Below are 20,620 nucleotides of genomic sequence, written 5' to 3'. Positions count from 1 at the left end.
CAGTGAGAAGAGCAAAAGAGATCTTTGATTTGCTAGTTCATTCCCCAAATGGGTGCAACTCTAAAACTAGGTCAGGCTGACAGCAAGGACTCCAGGGACTCCATCTGAGTCTCCGATGTTAGCATAAGGACTCAAGTATCTGCTGCTGCTTTCCTAGGCACGTTAGTAGGGAGCAGGATTGAAAGTGGAGCATCTGAAGTGGGAATTCATGCTCTGATGTGGGATGCTGGCATATTAAGTGATAACTAGCTGCACACTGGATCAGTTTTTTGGGATATTGTTTTCTGAGCTCCACCCACTACATAGTTCTTTGTAATTCTCCTTGATCCAGACATGCCAGTTTCACCTACAAATTTTCCTCTCTGCCAATGGGAGCAAGAATGAAAGCTAATGACAACTCTATTTAGAGTATATACAATCAAATCAGACACTAGCTAACCGAATTTGAGATCCAATTGAACAAGTGTTGTCAGTAGGTGATAGCTTACTTTGCAAGGGCGAATAGGATGTTTTGATTGCCCTCATCAATGTCTCCCTCATGTTTTCCACTATTAGGAATACACTGTTTTCACACTTTGTATGTAAAACATAGTGAGTGTTGTTGACCAAAATGATATATCAGATATGATATAGTTCCAGCTTTCAGCCTTTAGGGAAGATAATAGTGTAACATTAGCTATCAACATATCCTTTATATAATTTTATAAATAAAATAATAGGATGGCAATACTTTAGACACTGAAGAAATGAATGGCTGGAAATGAATGGCTGAAATCTGGTTTTGGCAAAGTGCTTCATATGATCATGACAATGATTAGTAAAGATAATATTAAATAAATATTTAAAATATTTATCTGAAAATCAGAGTTACAGAGAAGAGGGGAGAGGGAGAGAGAGGCAGAAAGAAATAAGAGGAAACAAGGATCTTTTGTCTGTTTGTTCATTTCCCAACTAGCTTCAGTATGCACTGTTGGGTCAAGCCGAACCAGGAACCAGATACTTCATCAGTTCATCTGAAGTTCCTGTGTGGATGGTAGGGCCCAAACACTGGGACCATATTGCACTGTTTTTCCCAGACAGTTAGCAGGGAGCTGGATCAAAGTGCAGCGAGCAGGACATGAACGAATAACCATGTGGAATGCTGGCATAGCAGGTGAAGGCTTTATTCTCTAAGCCACAATGTCAGCCACTAAAAGCTTTCTGTGAGACTAATTCTAGTATGTGAGCAGAAAACCTAGCAATAATTTTGAATCTTAGGCTGGTGATGGATAAGAATTTTTCTTTGCAAAGCTTCCATCTACTATCTCATCAGCGATTCTCTATTTTCAGTTTACCCAGGTTAGTTGCTATGGGGATTCGAGTAATCACAGAAGTTCAGATGTAATGTTCATTTCTTACTTTCCAACATTTCAGGCAATGAAGCCATAAATCTTGATAGCATGCCTTTAAGTGTGGTCCCTGCTCCTGTTGAGAAAATAAAAAGTTTAACTCACAGAAAGTGTCTCTTTGAACAACACATGTTGGAGTTTTGCCTGCTGATTGCTATTGGCCCTCTTGACTTGACTGCTGAATTGATAGTCATTATGGCTCGTAGGCAGCATTCCCAGAATAAACAATAAATATTCATAGCTTGATTATTAATGAATAATCTATGAATAAGTAGGGTCTATTTATGTTCATTACTGTGAAGACTTATTTATAATACTTTAAAGAAGAAAAGTACATTTTAAAACTAGACACAAATGATATGAGCTACTTCTTGAGCAAGTTTATGGAGGAAATGTTTGATGTAGTTTATTTTTGACACTTAAAAACTGTTCTTCCAAATAAGAGCTATTTAACTGAATTTTTAAAGAACTTTTAAGGAAATTTGTATCACAGAGAGTAGCAAAGAAACAGGTTAAATTGGAATAAAGAGAACTTAAAAATTTCTAATGAGTTAAAATTTCTGTAGCTACAGATTTGTGATTTGCAACTTTGAGTACTGTCTATGCATAGCATTGTTCTTTAAAATCACAGATACTGCAATTCTGCTCTATAGCACGATTCTATAAAGCCATGGACATTCCTTGCCTTCTCTGCCTGTTTGTGCTTCAAGGCTTAATCGTATTTTTCTTTTCCCAGCTGAGCTGGGTTTATGTTTTTACTCCACTTTTTTTCTCAAACATTTGCTGAATCACCCTGATATATGGGCGAGTTTTTACCCCAATTCCTCTACTTGTTCTAAGAATGTATTTCTTCAGGGAATGGGATTAGATAGTTTCTAGATTCAAAGGTTATATTAGATATTATCCCACAAAGCTATACTTTCATGAAATAAAGAGCTTATTGCCCATTCATATGCTTATCCAGTTACCTAGGTACATGTTATTTGGCTGTCTCTTTAGATTGTCAACTCCCAGAGGCAGCTTTAAGACTCTTTTTTCCTTCTTCCTACCATTGATGGATAGTACTAAGCATAGTTAATTGGGAAGTTATATTTCATGGTTTTATTTTGGTTTAGATGCTTTAAATAATGTTCCAGGTTATTGGGTTTAAAAATATCTTAAATACATTTCTTTACAAAACTTCAGAATCGGCTAACAAAACAAAAGATGAATCATATGCCATTGATGTTTACATGTAATTCTCCCCATACTTTTATACCTTGGGAAGAGTTAATGTCTTATTTTGTGAGGAGTAAATGCAGATTAAATTGCCCATTCGTGTAATTTTAATTATTTTAGAGTATAAGTTACCACTTGGAAAATTACTTCTTGTATATTTATACTATTCTAGACAAATTAATTCACCTCATAATATGTAGAAAAGACTCCTTTTCTTATAGCAGTGGACCTGGTTCAGGATTGTTTGTCTGAACTTACAGCTTCCTACAAAACTATCACTATAAAGAAATACTTTATAAGAATTCACCCTATACCAAGAATAGACTACAGGAAACAAAGACGCTAACGTTCTTCTTTCAAGACACTAGCATCACAAGAGTAGTAAAAAGCTTATCAAAATAAAAGTGCACATGTAATTATGTACTAAAATAAAAATTACTTGAGGAGCGGTAAGGAAAGAAAGTTTATGTAGTTAATTGAGTCTGGTGTTGTTCTGCCTCTTGGGAAGAAGAATATTATAGAAAGACAGATGGTACAGACTTTGTCAGTAGGCTAGAGAATATGGGAATATTGGTCAAGAAAACATGCAATATTGGAACCCTGACAGTAAGAAAGAAAATATATGAGTGATCATTCATTTCTATTTTGTTTTCCAATTGAGTCAGCTAGAGAAATTCTGCTGTTGTTTAAGAGTTGGGTTCCTGACTGCTTTGATAGCATTCTACAATCTTTGGAAGGGCATTTTTGGAGTGAACCTCCAAAATGTGAGATTCTCATGCTCACTCTGGCTCTTGCTCTCTCTCCCTATGTGTATGTCTGTGTATGTATGTCTCTCTGTGTGTGTCAGTCTGTCCCTCAAATAAACAAACAAAACATTAGCTAATATGAGGTAGGCATTTGGTACAGCAGTTAAGATACTGTCTAGGATGCCTGCATCCCAATCAGAGTATCTTGTTCAATTCTTCTACTTCTGATCCAGCTTCCTAATATGTATCCTGCAAGGCAATGGGAGACTTGGCTGGATTTCCGACTCCTGACCTAAGCCTGACCCAGTCTGACTACTGAGTTTATTTGGGAGGTGAATCAGCACAAGAAAGACCTCTGTTGATCTCTGTATTCAAATAAAATGAAAAATGAAGTCAGCTAACAACAGCTAGCAAAGGAAACAGTAATGAGATGTGCTAGAAGAGAGCCCAGAGATTCACATGAGGAGTGACTATTTTACAGTCACAAATAATTGAAACAGTGGACTGAGAAAGAAGTCAATGAGTGCAGCCTTTAAAATAGTAGCATACAGGGAGCAGAACAAACTGCTGTGGATTAAGAACAAATGGACATCCAGGTGTAAATAAGATGCGTAGGTTTCTGGATTATTTACAAGAAGGTACTTCAAGAACTGTGAAAAAATGGAATTAAAAGATCAGTTTATTTGGATGTGAAAATTTTTTTAATCCTCCATACGTAGGCTTTTTATAACATTCATTTTCCTAAGCTTTGTGACACAAAATCACAATAAATAAAGATGTATTTATTTTTATCTGAAAGGCAGATTTACAAGAAGAAGGAGAGAGAGATCTTCCATTCTCTACCTCACTTCCCAAATGGCTTCAGTGGCTGAAGCTGCATTGATCCTAAGCCAGAAACCAAGAGCTTCTTGCAGGTCTCCCACATGGGTGCAGGGACCCAAGAAATTGAGGCATCCTCTGCTGCTTTTCCATGTCATACGCAGAGAGCTGGATCAGAAATAGAGCCCATATAACTGGTGCCTATATGGGATATAGGTGTACCGGCTTCTGTGACACCCCACTTTTTTACATGGAGTTCAAAGAAATCTCACAATAAAATAAGCTTAACTTTTAATTCCATTTTCCACAAACTTTTTGAAGTATCTATTTAAAGTAAATTTATAGAACTCAATGTTGTTAAAGTGTGAATTGGCCAAGTTTTAACGTACATTTTAATACTTGCGGGGGGTGCTTTGACTTTTACAAGCTGCCTTCACATATTTGATATCCAAAATGGCGAGGCCATGTGGTGAGAACTGTTCTGTACTTGGTGCTGCTCCAGCTGAGGAAATGCAGAGACTTGGGGAGCATGCCTCTTCCTAGGTCCCTGCTAGCAAGCAGCAAGAGGGCAAAAATCCATCTTTGGACTTGAAGTCCGGTGCTACTTTCTTGATTTATATATGTAATTTGATTTAGTTCCATTTTGTTTTGTATGTTGATTTGTAAGCTTGTCAAAGCTTGTCAACTCATTTGGGAAAAAAATATGTGGCATAAATTAACCAGCTCTGTTACTGATGTGGCCCTGATGGGCAAAATTTTGTTATGAGACCTGGACAAGGATATTGGATGCACTGTTTAAAGATTCAGTTTGGCTAGCTGTTAAGTTTCACAGATTCAAATGCTTCTAGATTCACGGTTTCTTTTAGATTACTTTGTGACTAAGATAAACACTATGATTCCTGCTCTCATAAAACATTCTGTATCTTTTACCTTAGATTATTTTTATGTGAAACTGTGATGAATATTTTATAATAATTTCAGTGTGAAGCAGCCAGCCTGGTAAATAGTAACAGTTACAAGGAATATATCACAATTGTGTAGTTAAGCTAACTTAAATTTTGCTTAAGAGGAAGCTGGTCTGGTTTCTCAGGAGACTTACTGAAAGCTGTCCTTCTTATAGTTTCCAAGATATATCATCCAGCACTGAATGGCTGTGTGTGAGCAATAATCTTCTAAGTTCAGAGTTTCCTTATTTTTTTTTTTTACATTACTAGTATTATGTGAATTACCAGGTAAGAAGTAGAAAAATACACTCTGCTTTCTTAGTTTTCCACTTAGATTAATTGATATTTTATATATTCTTAGGTTGATTTATTTTAGTCTTAATTCTGCTTATTTCTGCATGCAGTGGATGAGAACTTAAGCAAAACAAGTTATATATTTTTCTAATTGAAGTATATTTGTCCCAGTGTATTTTCTTAGAGGTGATACAATTCTGAAATTCTTACACAAAATATCTTGCATGTTTATAACATTCACATGGTTTTACAGGTTTCTGAAGGTTTGTGGATCTGAATTAGTACGCCTTGAATTATCATGCAGCCACTTTCTTAATGAAACTTGCTTGGAGGTTATTTCTGAGATGTGTCCAAATCTGCAGGAATTAAATCTCTCGTCCTGTGATAAATTGCCACCTCAAGCTTTCAACCACATTGCCAAATTATGCAGCCTTAAACGACTTGTTCTTTATCGAACAAAAGTGGAGGTAAGAGAAACTTATTTGCATTTTTGCTACTATAATAGCCAAAGGAATATTTAGGTGCCTATTAATTACTCATTATAATGTAGTTTTTTACTTCTAAACAAAATTTATGATGCTACCTGATTATGTGATGTATATGAGTCAGGTTGACATTTTGACTTGATTAGTGTTTGTAGCTCTTGTGTGTGCTCCTGAGGAATAGTGTTCTTTCTACTACTACTTGTTGACTTCTTTATTTAGTGGAGGGTTGAACTTCTGATTATAAATTAAACTGTCACTGCAAAGAGAAGGAAGGAAAAGAGGGAGAATAATTTTTATTTTGAAAAAAGAAAGGCATTATGTTACATTAGGTTAAGCTGAAGTGTGAGACATCTACAAGCTGTATCAGAGTACTGGTTCTAGTCCCAGATACTCCACTTCCCACAGAGCTTTGTTGCTCATGCACCTGGGTGACAGCAGATGCTAGTTCAAGTACTTGAGTTCCCACACCCTCATAGGAGACATGCCACAAATAGTCAAAAACACTTGGGGCTTTAGCCCTACTGTTTGTTTTGTCTGTCTGCCTCTCTCTCCATAAATAGAATTTTATAAATATATAAACAATTACTAAAGCTGCTGCAATCATTTCAAGCTTACTTGGAGGCTACTATGTTTTGAAGTTATTGGGAAATATCATTCTTATCTGTGTTCTTAAAGCTTGTGTGGTGGTATGCAGTTCATGTTCCCAGGTGAAGAAGCATGTGAACACAAAGCAGGAGGGCATTTCTTGGGAGGCAGAGGGGGCAAAGTGATATTTGTCCTGGGTTTGAGTTTAGGGTCTAAAATTACTAATAGCATAATTAATGAATCTCATTTAAAAAATAATAAAAATTTTGATAAAATGGAACCATGTCATATGTGTTAGTATACTTTTTTTTTTTCAAATAATGTCTCCAGGACTGAGTAGTGTAAGTTAGATTTCAGATAGAGAGCATGTAGTTTTCCCAGCAATGTTCCCTTTACAGATTGTCTAGCAGGAGTGTGTTTCTGCACGTAGGTTGTTGTGTGCATGCTGCTGTTGCTGTAGGGTAGAATCTTAAGAATGGTATTGATACAGGTGAGAGCACATGTGCCTGGCTCCTGGAGTAAGCACCCACCTTGTCTTGTACACTTGTCCCAACCACCCGATCCTGTTGCAGTGCTTTGTACTTTCATCTATTACTTAAGCATTCTGACCTGGCTCTAGTCTGGAGGATTTACTCTTCTGCCTGTCTCAGATGTTTTCCAGGTCAGTAAGTATTGTAATTTTTTTTTTAGCTCTTTAAATATATTTTCAGAAGTGACTACTTGGAAAAATAGAGCCCCTTTTGGTTTGTTTCTGTTATAGCACCTGTTTTATTTCCTTTTTAGCATTCTTATCACTTTCTTAAAAGTTTTTTTGTTTCCTTGCTGATATTCTGTCTCTTCATTTTAAGAAATGATGATAAAAACGTTTGTCATTTCCATTGCCAAGCTTCCAGAATCTAAAATATTGTTTGGTAAAGACTAAACAGTCAGTAGACACTTAAGGGCTGGAGTTGTGGCTTAGTGAGTAAAGCCACTGCCTGCAATGCCAGCATCCCATATGGGTGCTGGTTCATGTCCCACCAGTTTCACTTCCAATGCAGCTCCTTGCTAATACACCTGAGAAAAGCGTCGGAAGAATGTATACGTGTTTAGAACCCTCCCACTCAAATGGGAGATTGGATGAAGTTCCTGGCTTCTGGCTTTAGCTTGGCCCAGTGTTGGCAATAATGGCCATCTGGGGAATAAACCTGCGAGTGGAAAACATTTCTGTCTTCCTCCCTGTCTCTCCCTCTTTCATTGTTATTCTTTCAAAATAAACAAATAAATCTTTAAAAAGAAAAGGATGAATCAAGATCACCAAATCATTGTATACAACATTGTTTCAATGATCTTTCCACCACTGTACCAGTGCTTGCCTTGACTGTTACTTTGATCAAAGTATTCAAGCGGTTGGTATTTTAGTTTGTTCACCACTAGAATGGGAATAAGAAGAAATATGGATCTCATAGGATTATGGTTAGGATTAAGTTACATATATAAAGCGCCTGGACAATACCTGGAACACAGCACTTAATATGTAGTTGTTATTAATAGTTGTAGAAGTTGTATTAGTGATTTGTGGCTATTTAGTGGTATGTTTTACTGTCTAATAGCAGAAGACTCTTCTCAGCCTTTTAAAACACATTTTTGAGTGAATTCTTAGCTTTTTTTTCTTCTAAATGTGTCTTTCTGCAAAGATTTTGTTAGGTGTAAATTCACAATATTTCATTTTACTTTCCAGTCAAGGCTTCCTTTCTGTTGATGTGGGTCTTGTTTTATATCTTAGAACATGGTGTCGTTTTTTCAGGTCCTGTACCTTTTTTATTACATTTGTCCATTGTATGTTATGATTTCAGGTGCAATTTTACCTGCCATTTAATTTTGACTATGTATTATTATTATTATTTGCTCACTTTATTGAATGCTTTAAATTGTTCTAGTGGGTTTTCATTTAGGTTTTTCTAGTTTTGTAAATACACTATTATATAGTCTAGAAATTAATTTTTTTTGTACTTTCAATGCTACTGCATTTGTTAGAATTCTGTAAATTGTGGGGAATAATAGTTATAGCACATTTGCCATTGTCATTCCTAGTATGATGGGAAAGCCTTTTAAAGAAATTACACATAGGGCCCGGCGCGGTGGCGCAGTGGTTAAGGTCCTCGCCTTGCATGCCCGGGATCCCATATGGGCGCCGGTTCTAATCCCGGCAGCCCCGCTTCCCATCCAGCTCCCTGCCTGTGGCCCGGGAAAGCAGTCGAGGACGGCCCAAAGCTTTGGGACCCTGCACCCGTGTGGGAGACCAAGAAGAGGCTCCTGGCTTTGGATAGGCATAGTATCGGCCTGTTGCGCTCACTTGGGGAGTGAATCATTGGATGGAAGATCTTCCTCTCTGTCTCTCCTCTCTGTATATCCGCCTTTCCAATGAAAAAATAATAAAAATAAATCTTTAAAAAAAAAAGAAAGAAATTACACATAAAAGAACATATTTGAGTACCTAATAAGGTCTTAGGTACTGTTCTAGTGAGGCTTCATAGGTGAACTAAATGGACAACTCATCATGCAGGTTTTATTTTTTGTATATATTATTTGATGTCACTTTTTGATAAGTAGTCTTTGTCGTTGTTATTAGAATAAGGATATATAATAAAAATATGTATTAAGTGTTTAAGGCATCCTTAACACACTCATCTTTTTAGTAATATGCCTTATATTGAATAGTCTTTGCATTACAAGATAATCCCTGTAGTTTTTAATTTAATACATAAGTAGGTTGATTTTCTAGTATTTTGTAGCCAAACTGAATTTCAATGTTTTCAACTCCCTGTTTTTTTCTTTTCTATTACGTGGAGAGATTTAATGATATGTATCTGAAAGAGTTGCTGTGAAATTTATGTAAAGGGTCTTCAACTGTACCTGGCTCATAGTAAATGTTTTCAATTGTAATTATTTTTATGTGCTTCCTTAAGGGAGACTGAACAGTAGTTTTCATTTTTATTCTATTTTATCATGTTTTGGGCTAAGGTTATGACAGTTTTGCAAAATGAAATGGGAAACTCCCAGTCTTTTAATTTGATCTGTAATCATTTGAACAAATGGGAATAATTTAAATAGAGTTTATTTGTTGAAGGATCTGGCAGAGAGCCTTTTAGTGATAGGTCATAATAAGTACTTTTATTCTAGCACTTAGATTTTTTTTTTCAGTACATGGAAGTCTGAAAATATGGGGGCTTATACTTATTGACGTATTTTCAGTTTTGGGCAGAATACTTAGTTAGAATTTGAAGGATGACCAGTCTGGAAGAGATTGAGTTTCTCATCCCAGCACTACCTGTGAAGGTTAGTGATCTAGGTTAAGACTAGCCTTAGATTTTCAGGCTATCTAAAAAATATATATTTATTTTACTTCAAAGGCAGATATATAGAGAGAGGTGGGAAAAAGACACACAGAGAGAGAGAGAACTCTGTTTCATCCGATGATTCACTCCCCAGATGGCTGCTGCAGCAGGAGCTGGGCGGGTCTGAAGCTGGGAGCCAGCAGCTTCTTCCAGGGATCCCATGTGGGTACAGGGCCCAGTGCCTTTGTGCCATCCTTAGATCATTTCTCGGACCAGAAACAGAGAGCTGGATTAGAAGTGGCTGGGACTCAAACCAACACCCAATATGGGATGCCAGTGCTGTAGGGAGACAATTAGCCAGCTAAACCATCATGCTGGCCCCAGATTTCCAGATTTTTAAGCCTCAGATGTCAATTGAAATATGGTATTGGCTCATGGTTTCATCGATCTATGACAAAGGGACTCCCTATTGTATGAGTGTAAAATTGTTAGCTATCTTCACTTAGGTAGAAATGTTCATTCTGATGTTACATATATCTGGGCTTTAGTAGCACAATTACTATTTTATTGGCTTGTGGACTGTGCAGTCTGAGACTCCCAAGCAAGATAATGCCCCATTTTAAAATTTCGTATTATTTGGGGAAAATATAGTAGACTTAATTATTAAACAAGCTTTGGAAGAGAACAATAGCTAGATGGGGATCTTAGATGTAAAATGCTTTGTGAAACTGTGTTCTAAGAGATGCTTTGAAGTGTGCATGCCAGCATGGTCTAAGTTTCTAACTAGTGCAGGTTTCCTAAATTTGTCTCAAGAGACTGGTAGAATACAAATGATATATTCTGTGACGTAGGGATATTGAGAAGATTTCAGATTTCAACAGTAAAAGAAGTTTACATGTATGTATGCACCTGGGAAAGTAGCAGTGGTTTCAAAAGGATTTAGGTCTCTGCCACCTCACTGAAACTCACTTTGCTGAGTCAGCCTCTTAGCTTAGGCCTGGGCCAGAACCAGGTGCTGCCGGTATTTGGGGAATGAACAAGTGTATTGAATGTCTGTGTCTCTGTCTCTGCCCCTTTCAAATAAAACTAAAATAAATGAAGAAAAATGAAATAAAATAAGTGCTGCCTTTTAATTTAAAAATGTAACTATTATGACAGATTCACTACAGAGTGGCCAGGTTTATAGTGTAATAACTTGTGAGCCTAAAATTCATGTTAATAACTATAATTATGCCATCTCATAATTTAAACAAGTCTGTATGTATACCAGATTCTAGAGGCTTTTGGAGACTTCTACTCCTAATTCTAAATATTAGGAAGACACAGGTTATATTATTGAATAGAGTATGTTCTCTATTCTAGATATTTTACATTATTATGTGGAAGTAGATGATATTCCCATCTTAGAAAGGATGGCATTAGTATTTCCAAAGATTGATAAATTGTCCAGTGTACAGATCAGTGATTAGAAGTAAGGATTTGAACTTAGATCTTGTGGCCTCAATGTTGTGAATAAGTTACAATGTAGCTAAGAGCATATAATAACAGTTACATTGATAGCTTGGCTGCCTGTTTCTGAAATAGAGGGTTTCCTTTACTGCTTATTTGTTTCCAAATTTGCAATTGGAAATACAGCATTGTCACTCATATACACAGCATTGTAATCAAGTGTAAAATACCAACCAAAGTATCTTTCCAAAGCATCTTTTTAGTTTCAGATATCATCAGAAAGATGGAATTATTTTCTTTTATTTCTATTATGGACAAGAAGTTTAAACTCTTCATTGTTTTTGCAAAAATAAATCACAATTCTTGAGTTGATATCCTTCCCCTCAGTACTTAGGAGTGTGATTTTGGAGGCAGAGTATTGACAGAGGTTCAGTAAAGTTATTAGGTTGGACGCTAATGCTGTCTGAGAAAGAACTTAGGGTTAGGATGCAAACACACGTAAGGGAAGACCATGGAAGGATATCAGAACTTTGCTCTCCACCAAGTAAGAACAAAGAATCCAACTCTGCCGACAACCTCATCTCAGGGTAAGAGCCCACAAATTGTGAGAAGATATGTTCATGTTAGGTAAGCCATCTTGACTGGCGCTTTTTGTATGTAACAAATCAATACAGCTTGAAAGGATGATCCAAGAACACTTTTTTTTAACATAGTAGATTAAAGGGGGTCGTAAAGATGAGTCTTGTGCATCACTGAAGCAATCTTGGTGGCTGTTAAAAGTTTGAGCTTGTTTACATTTCCTTTGTTTGAAAAAAAAAATCTGAAGGAGGGAGTAAGAGTGGAGCTTGATAGAGAGCTCAGTAAGAATGTATTTTGTTGCTTAGTAGCAGACAAGAAAACCAAGAGTCTTTTTTTTTTTTAAAGTTGGAGCTATAAATGGAACACCTGCATCCAGTTTTGATTGCCTCACTTCAAGAATGATAGAGCATAAATTGAAAGAATCTGAAGAAGTGAAAAAATTGATTATAGGTGTGGTGGGGAACTGGTATATAAGAGTAATACATGCTTGAGAATCAAGATGGCGGAATAGGGTAAGGACACGTTTAATCAGACAGAGAAACATTTAATCAGGATGAAGCAGAGAAGACATATTTCAGGAAATAGGAAAGGATAGAACAACAGCAGAGGGGTACCTGGAGACTGACAGACACAGGAAAGCAGTGGGCACAGCAGTGTGGTGTTGCAGTGAATGATACTCCAGCATGGCGATCTGAACTCCAACAGCAGACGGAACTCCACCAGCAACCAGGTGGGAAGGGACTTTCACTGGGAGGTTGCGAGGTGAACCCAGACAAAGTACTATCCGTCCTGCTGTTCCATTTGATCTGACCAGGAGCAGAGACAGAGCAGCAGATCTCAGTCGGGCATTGTGAGAACAGAGTGAATTTCATAGCCCAGTCAGCCCCCTAGAGCTTAATTGGGAGCCATTTTGCGTAAGGAGGAAAAGGCAAGGGAAAGGACTGAGCATGCTCTGAGCAGGGAGTGAGCTCATTTCTGACTCGGTAAACTGCAACGACGTGGCATTCTACAGGTTCCATCTGGGGCAGGTCTGGGTAGCCCTCGGATCTGACGGCCAGCAGATCATGAATTGCTGTGATAGCATGTCGAGCGCCATTTTGCGCACTGTGGCAATCGCTTTGGGACTGCAGGGGACAACAGAGAACTGTGCATGTACTGAGCTCGCGAGAGCTTGCTGAGGTCCCGCAGGAAAATAATACCAACTGTGTCATTGTACCGGTCAAAATAGGTCCGTGTGGCATCCAGACCTAACGTCCAACAGGTTCCAACAAGGTCAGCGCCACCAACAACCTAACTAGATAGGACACCTGGTGTCTCCCTAATCCTGAAACCCACTCCAACCGAAAGAGGGAGAAAGGTTGCAGAGACAATGGTGCAGCCTCAGCATGGTATCACAGGAGATGGAGAGTGGTGAGCCAAGAGCTGGGGCTGTGGAGACCACGGTGGAAATCTGACATAAGAAGCCACACCTGGAACTCGCTGGAGGTTGTGGCACAAGTGGCTGCAAGCCAAAAGTTGTGTGCCAACTGCAATAAGTAAAATCGCATTGTAGACCTGTGGGTGACGTAGCTTAGAAACCTGCCTCAAGAAGAAGACTCTGCTAACCAGAAGTACAATGACCAAGAACAAAAGAAGAGACAAAGGCACAATGAATATTACTGAGCACTCCCCTGCAAAGGAGCAAAACTATGCCAACCTCAGAGTTAACTGAGGAAGACATCGAGAAAATGGGGGACACAGAATCCATAAGACTGATTTTGAAGATTCTGGTCAAAAATGAGAAGCTCATGCAAGAGTTCAAAGAATTTAAGGAAGCAATAAAGTAAATCAAGGCTGGTGTGTCAGAAATTAAGAACACAGTAGATCAAATTACAAGTACAGTGGAGAGTCTCCAAAATAGAATGAAGCAAGCAGAAGAAAGAATCTCAGAATTGGCAGATATTTCCTGTCACCAGGGGGAAGCAAACAAAAAGCTGGAAGCAGAGCTGGATCAGGCCAAAAAAAGTATTCAAGAATTGAAAGACACAAGTAAGAGGCCAAATATAAGAGTTATGGGAGTCCCAGAAGGTGCAGAAAGAGAAACTGAGTTTGCAAATATGTTTAATGAAATAATCAAGGAAAATTTCCCTAATCTGGAGAAAGAATTGGGAAACAAGTTGCAGGAGGGACACAGAACTCCCAACAGGCTTGATCAAAAGCGATCTTCACCAAGGCATATGATTATCAAACTCTCTTCAACTGAACATAAGGAAAAGATCCTTAAATGTGCACGTGAAAACAAAATCAATTGGCATATAAAGGAATGCCGGTTAAACTCGCAGGAGATCTCTCACAGAAAACTCTACAGGCAAGAAGAGAATGGAGTGACATATTCCAGATTCTAAAGGAAAAAAATTGTCGGCCTAGGATAACATACCCAGCAAAGCTTTCTTTCATCTTTGAAAATGAAATAAAATTCTTCCAGAGTCAAGAAAAGCTAAAAGAATTTGCCTCTTCCAAACCTGCCATACAAATGATACTTAAAGATGTTCTCTTGACGGAGAAGAGAACTAGCACCTACCAAAACCAAAGGCAAACGGGAAGAACATCCCAGTAAAATGACCACAGAAGACTAAATCAATGAACAACCCATTCCTTAAATTACAGGACCAAAGTACCACCTATGTATATTTAATTCTGAATGTAAATTGCTTAAGCTCAGTCAAACATCATAGATTAGTAGACTGGATTAAAAAACAAAACCCATCTGTTTATTGTCTGGAGGAGACACACTCGAGACACACTCCAACAAAGATCAGCAGAAATTCTATCACATGGGTTTTGTTGTTTTCTGTTGGTTTCATCTCTTCAAAACACTTTCTTCTGATTAAATCATTCAATGACTCATAGATCATACAGTGGCATCATTTTCTTCAAGAAAGTTCTTGATTTTCACTTCTTCAGCTACACGTTAGACATTTAATAGCATGTTGCTTAACTTCTTGGTGTTGTTAATTTCTTTTTTCCACTGGATGTTGATATTGTTTTGTGGCTCTTCATTTAAGGGAAGGTATAGTAGTTGTGTAATGGAGACTGTCATATCTAGTAACATGTCATTTAACTTCATGGCATTGTAAATTTCTATTTTCCTTTCTATTGTTGATTTTGTATCATGACTTTTCATTTAAGGGAATGTACAGTAGTTATGTAATGGAGACTAACAACCAGATGTGAGGATGCAGTGTGGTCGGCATTTCTGTTTCCAGACAAAGATGGACTTACAGTGAAACTGTTTATATTATATTTTGACGATAGGATTCTGGACTCTCTGCCATTGTCCATGCCCTCAGTGATGAACATAGGACTGATTATGAAGAACTATATGTTAGTAATTATATAAAGGAACTGGGGGGGAGGGAACTGGGGAGGGCATAAGAGAATATGGAACTGTATCATAAAATGATAGCAATAATAATAAAATGTGAAAAAAAGAAATAATAATAATAATAATAAGAGTAATACATAAGTATGATTCAGCAACTGTTTACCTGGCCAACCTAGGTGTGGCAACAGTCTCAAGGACCCCTTTTACCTTCATCTTCACGAACTAGAAGACAACAAAAGTAGTTGAACTTTGGTTGGATAGTTAACACTTCTGTTTTCTTTTTCTGTGTCTGTTTATGTTTAAGTAAAAATTTCCCCCATCAAAAGCAAGTGCCTGGCTTTGCCACACACACACCAAATATGTAAACTGTCTTTTGAAAAGAATATGATTTATTTCATACCATCAGTTGGCTGTCTACCATGCAAGTATGGTGGTCTCCCTACCTGCTGCATTTCTTGACTTAAAGAAATCATTATTGTACATTGGTAAGGATAAGCAGAGATGATTTCCCTTTTAACAAAGCCAGTGCATCAACTCAGACCCTAAGACCTCACAGTGTGGCAGGTGAAGCTCCTTGTTTGACGGAGCCTCTGTTGATAACCAAGACCAAGAGGGGTAATTAAAATCAGAGTACTTTTCTTTGGTCACTGAGGTTGACAGCACCAGTCATTCAAAACCCAACCTGTCAGTGCTGTGAGAGGGAAAGTAATCTCAGAGTTGGGCAGACTCCTAAAGTGCACGGAATCGTAACAGTGATCAGTAAAGGAGTCTACCTGGAAAGGATACGATTCGTTATAGATAGATGATTAGCCAGTTCTATTGATGTTAGTATGACCCAAGTGAAACTGGATTAGGATTAGGGGTTGTTTTGAGTTTAGGAGAACTTTGCAAACTGATACTTAAAGGTACAGAACAGGTTGATACCTTGATCTTAACAGAAGCAAAAGAAAGTGCTTTAAGAAGATAGATGCACACTTTGGGCTAGAGTACTGCCCTAAGTGGCCATTATTGAGAAAATCAGTGACAAGTAATGCATCTCTCAGATTCCTATTGCATGCTTTCATGAGGGTCCAAATGTTAGCCCTTGCCAAGGGCATTTTTTGGATGGAATATTCAACAAGGTTATTGCCAAGTCCAGCTCAGCAGATGACTGTCATCCTTTGTGGATTGTTATGGAACTTGTTCAGTATTGTATGAGGGATCCACCATCATAGAAAGAGGCTCTGAAATGAGTGCAGAGTGGAGAGTGGAGCAGAGGAGTGTGAATATTTAACCCTAGATTTTGTTCCAGTCATACATATTTTATTGGGATTTGATAGCTCATTCCACTCATACTGAATTCTATATTTTAGAGCTGAGAGTCTGTCTGTGTCTAGGTTTGCTATGAAATATCTGCAGTTGTGCTTAGGGAACGTTTTTCTTGGAATATTCTATAAGCTGCCTTATTAATTTATGTCACAGTCTTTAGCATTTTTCTTTTTAAAGAAGAATCTGAATTGTAACTTCTCTACCCCAATTTTGACCTTTGAAAAAAAGATTTATTTATTTATTTATTTAAAAGAATGACAGAGGGGGGGAAAACAGAGAGCTCTTCTATCTGCTGATTTACTCCCCAAAGTGCCACAGTGATGGAGTCTGGGCCAGTCTGAATCCAGGAGCCTGAAACTCCAGCCAGGTCTCTCACATGGATGATAGGGTCCCACGTTATCTGAGACTTTTGCTGTTGTTGTTGTTACTTTCCCAGGCACATTAGCAGGTAACTAGATCTGAAAAGGAGCAGCTCGTATGAAATGCTGGCTTAATAAGCTCTGACAAGATGTTGGCCTACATGGTGTTGATCTTAAAATTTAACATGCAGAATAATATTTTTTATAGTTGTGATTACATATCAGTGAAAGAGTTACCAAATTGTATATTTAAACTGTGTAAAAGATAACAATTTATAATAGATTATTCACAGTAAATCTCCATAAAGTAATTGAGTTTAAATATTTTGGAATAATGTTTGTTTATTTCTATGTATGCTTGTTGTACTTGAATAGCTCTTGGAATCTTTCAGCTGTTGTTCCAAATTCCTCTTCTGAAAATTTATTGAGATTGAAATACTAGGAAAAATTAAAACCTCAAAACAAATTAGAGGAAAAAACATACAATTTTTAATTCCAATAATATTTTTTACAAATTCTTTGAAACTAAATGTTATGCAAATATATACATTTTCTTTTAGTGGCTTATAAGATCACAGATTTTACTGTTGCTTACATAGCTGTATAGAATTTATGTCTGTGTGGGCTACTGATTATAGTAGGGAGGTCAAAGCATGGAGGAAGACGGGTGAGACAAAGTTTTCCATTTTTTATCTTTTTCTGCAGTATCTGTAAGGGGGTGGGGAGAAGGGAAGGAAGCCACTCCTTCTGGACATGGTACATTAGCACTCAGGGATGTCAGAGGGCATTTGATGTCATCTTAGAGACCTTGATGTGGGGAAGAATGGTGTTATGTGAGTGGCTTTGATAGTTCTGAGATACTGTTGGTTTCACTGCTCCAGGGTTGAGAAAATCCAAGGTCTATTGGTGACGAAGTCCACCTTAGTACATCTACTCACAGAGACACTTGCTACAAAGCTTGCCCAGGAAAGTGATGCACCCTATTCTATTTTCCATCCTCTGATGAGGCACTCCTTGATGTCCTCTTTTGGATTAGACGAGCTGGCTGTCATGTGCCCTGTGTGCATCTGGGCATTCTTTCTCCCTCACAGGCATCAGCAACTGAGGAGGCCCAATACATGCACTCCAAGATTGGACCACATATCCTGTGAATAGGGTTTGAATTCAGTGGTCTGGCTGGGGAGTCTCCCAAGAAACCTTGCCTGGAGTGATCCTGACCTGACATTTGTATGAGCCAGGTAGTGCAGGTTCCTAACCCCAGTTCCTGTGAGTGTTGGTGAGTTCTGTGATTATGCTTAGTTTGGCACGTCACCACCTTCAGCTTTTGCACAAACTGATGGGGACTGCAGACCTGCAGACCTGTACGTATCCCCTACAGAATTTGACCCCAGACCACTTCTTCTGTGCGGTGGTTGGTGACCCAGCTTTGCATGGCCCATCCCCTGCCCTACCACTGGTACATATTGTGGCTTAGCCTTGCCAGGCAGGCCCCATCCCTGGCTTTTATGTGTGCCGTCAGGCAGCGTGTGATGCCACCTAACCCAATCCAGGTCTCCCACTTGAGCAACTGCACTGGACTAATCCAGACCTGCCCTCCACTTTCCTCACTAAACCATCTGGTCTCAACTCTCTTGTTTTACCTGTGAGTGCAGTAGCCCAGTTTTTGTAAGCCCCCAGGTAATTCCACATCTTGTAAAGTACTCCCTCAGTGGCCCTACTGCCACACACCCCCAAACTCCTTTCCCAGGCAGTCCACAGCCTCCCCCAACCCCACTGGCACAAGGCCTGGGGGTCATCTTCCACTTATCTTTTAAAAAATAATAATAGGCAACTGTGCTGGCACACTGATATCAAATATCAAAATTAACACAAATTTGACATTGACCAAGTCTAGAATGCCCACTAGCTGTTATTGGCTGCTTTTCTCCCAGCAGTGTAACACTTGCCTAGATGGATAAAGCAGATAGAGACTTCAATAAATTGACCTGAAACAAGGAAGGAAAATAAAATTATGATACAATCTGGGGTATTTCAAGAAGGTTCATGGAGCAAAGGAACTAAAAGCAAAGTTTACTTTGGTGCAAAATATTTATAATCCAGGCATATTTTTTCATAATGTGTACTTTCCATGCATTTTCTTTTTTAAGCTTTATTTATCTATATCTTTGTATCTACCTATCTGTTTATTGATTGATTTAATGGAAACTCAGATTTACAGACAGGAGAGACAGAGAGAAAAGAATTTCTCTCTGCTGGCTCACTCCCAAAGTAACAGCAACTGCTGGAACTGAGCTGATCTGAGACCAGGAACCAGGAGCTTCTTCTTGATCTCCCACGTCGGTACAGGATCCCAAGGCTTTGTGCCATCCTCAGCTGCTTTCCCAGGCCACAGGCAGGGGGCTGGATGGGAAATGGGACAGCTGAAACACAAACCAGTGCCATATGGGATCCCAGTACGTGCAAGGCAAGGACTTTAGCCACTAGGTTATCATGCTGGGCCCTCCATGAACTTTTTAAACATATCTCATATACACGGATTTTTATTTTTTCTTGCAGTAGAATAAACTTAGCTTTTCAAAAAGTTTTTTTTTTAAGGTTTGTAAAAAGTTACTTGAAAGGCAGAGTTACAGAAAGTGACAAGGAGAGAGTGTTTTGCTCCTTAAAAGGTTGCAATGGGCCAGACCAGGCCAGACTGAAGTCAGGAGCCTAGAGTTTCATCTGGATCTCCCACATGGGAGCAGGGTCCTAAGCACTTTGGCCATCTTCCTTTGTTTTCTTTTCCAGACACATTAGCTGAGAACCTGATAGGAAGTAGAACAGACAGGGCTCAAACCAGTGCTTAAAAGGGATGCTGGCATTACAGGCAGAGGCTTAACTCCTAAACTTGACTTTTAAATTCCATTTTTCCATGAATGTTTTGAAGTACCCCATATAAAAATTCTAGTTGTCAGGATGATATTCTGCCAGCTCTGCCTTCAGACTGGAGATGGTCTCCCAAAGAAACTGTTGAATTTATCTGGACAGTCAGATGCTGGACTCTATGCTTGGTATATGTTTGTAATGAAAGAATCTTAACTGAATTTGAACTGTAATACTGCAACAAGGTGGGGGAATCCACCATGGGGGGAGGGCACAAGAAGGGGTTGGGGGAATCCCAGAGCCTATGAAACTGTCACATAATGCAACGTAATTAATAATAATAAAAAATGCCTCAAAAAAATTCTAGTTGTGTTAAAAACCTAACTATGTGACTAGCACTGTGATATGTGTTAAGCTGCCACTTGTAACACTTGCTTCCTACATGGGCAACAGTTCACACCCAAGTTGCTCTACTTCCAATCCAACTCCCTGCTCATGTGCTTAGGAAAGCAGCAGAAGATGGTCCAAATGCTTGGGCTCTGCACCCACCAAGGAGACCTGGAAGAAGCTCCTAGTTCTTCACTTCAGCCTGCCTGGCTCAGCTGTTGCCAGTGTGGCCATTTGAAGAGTACACCAGAGGATGGAAGACTCTCCTTTTCTTTCTCTCTGCCCTTCAAATAAATAAAATAAATCCTTAATAACACCACCACCAAACCTAACCATAGATCTTAAAGCTACTATTAGAAAGAATATTCTTTTTTGGCTAAAAAGGGACTTTTATTAATGATGACTTTTTCTTTTTAGTTCACATTTCAGAAGACCCTATAGACAAAATAAAAAGACAAATCTCAGATTTAGAGATGTTTGTAATGAATAGCTGACAAAATTTGATGTGCAGCATAAAGT

The 20,620-nt window shown here is 38.4% G+C and overlaps 1 protein-coding gene across 2 annotated transcripts in view; it reads left to right on the top strand.

Moving 5' to 3' along the window:
• Window positions 1–20,620, top strand: part of FBXL4 (F-box and leucine rich repeat protein 4) — a 54,364-nt gene that overhangs the window by 19,034 nt on the left and 14,710 nt on the right. For both annotated transcript variants that reach the window (XM_040983803.1, XM_040983802.1), the window contains exon 5: window positions 5,663–5,876. In XM_040983803.1, the coding sequence (XP_040839737.1) occupies window positions 5,663–5,876 (214 nt within the window). The remainder of the gene's footprint in view (window positions 1–5,662; window positions 5,877–20,620) is intronic.

Source organism: Ochotona curzoniae, unplaced genomic scaffold (assembly GCF_017591425.1).
Source record: "Ochotona curzoniae isolate NIBS_2020 unplaced genomic scaffold, NIBS_Ocur_1.0 contig_3819, whole genome shotgun sequence".
NCBI classification, from domain to species: domain Eukaryota; kingdom Metazoa; phylum Chordata; class Mammalia; order Lagomorpha; family Ochotonidae; genus Ochotona; species Ochotona curzoniae.
This window is presented reverse-complemented; position numbering and strand designations above follow the sequence as displayed.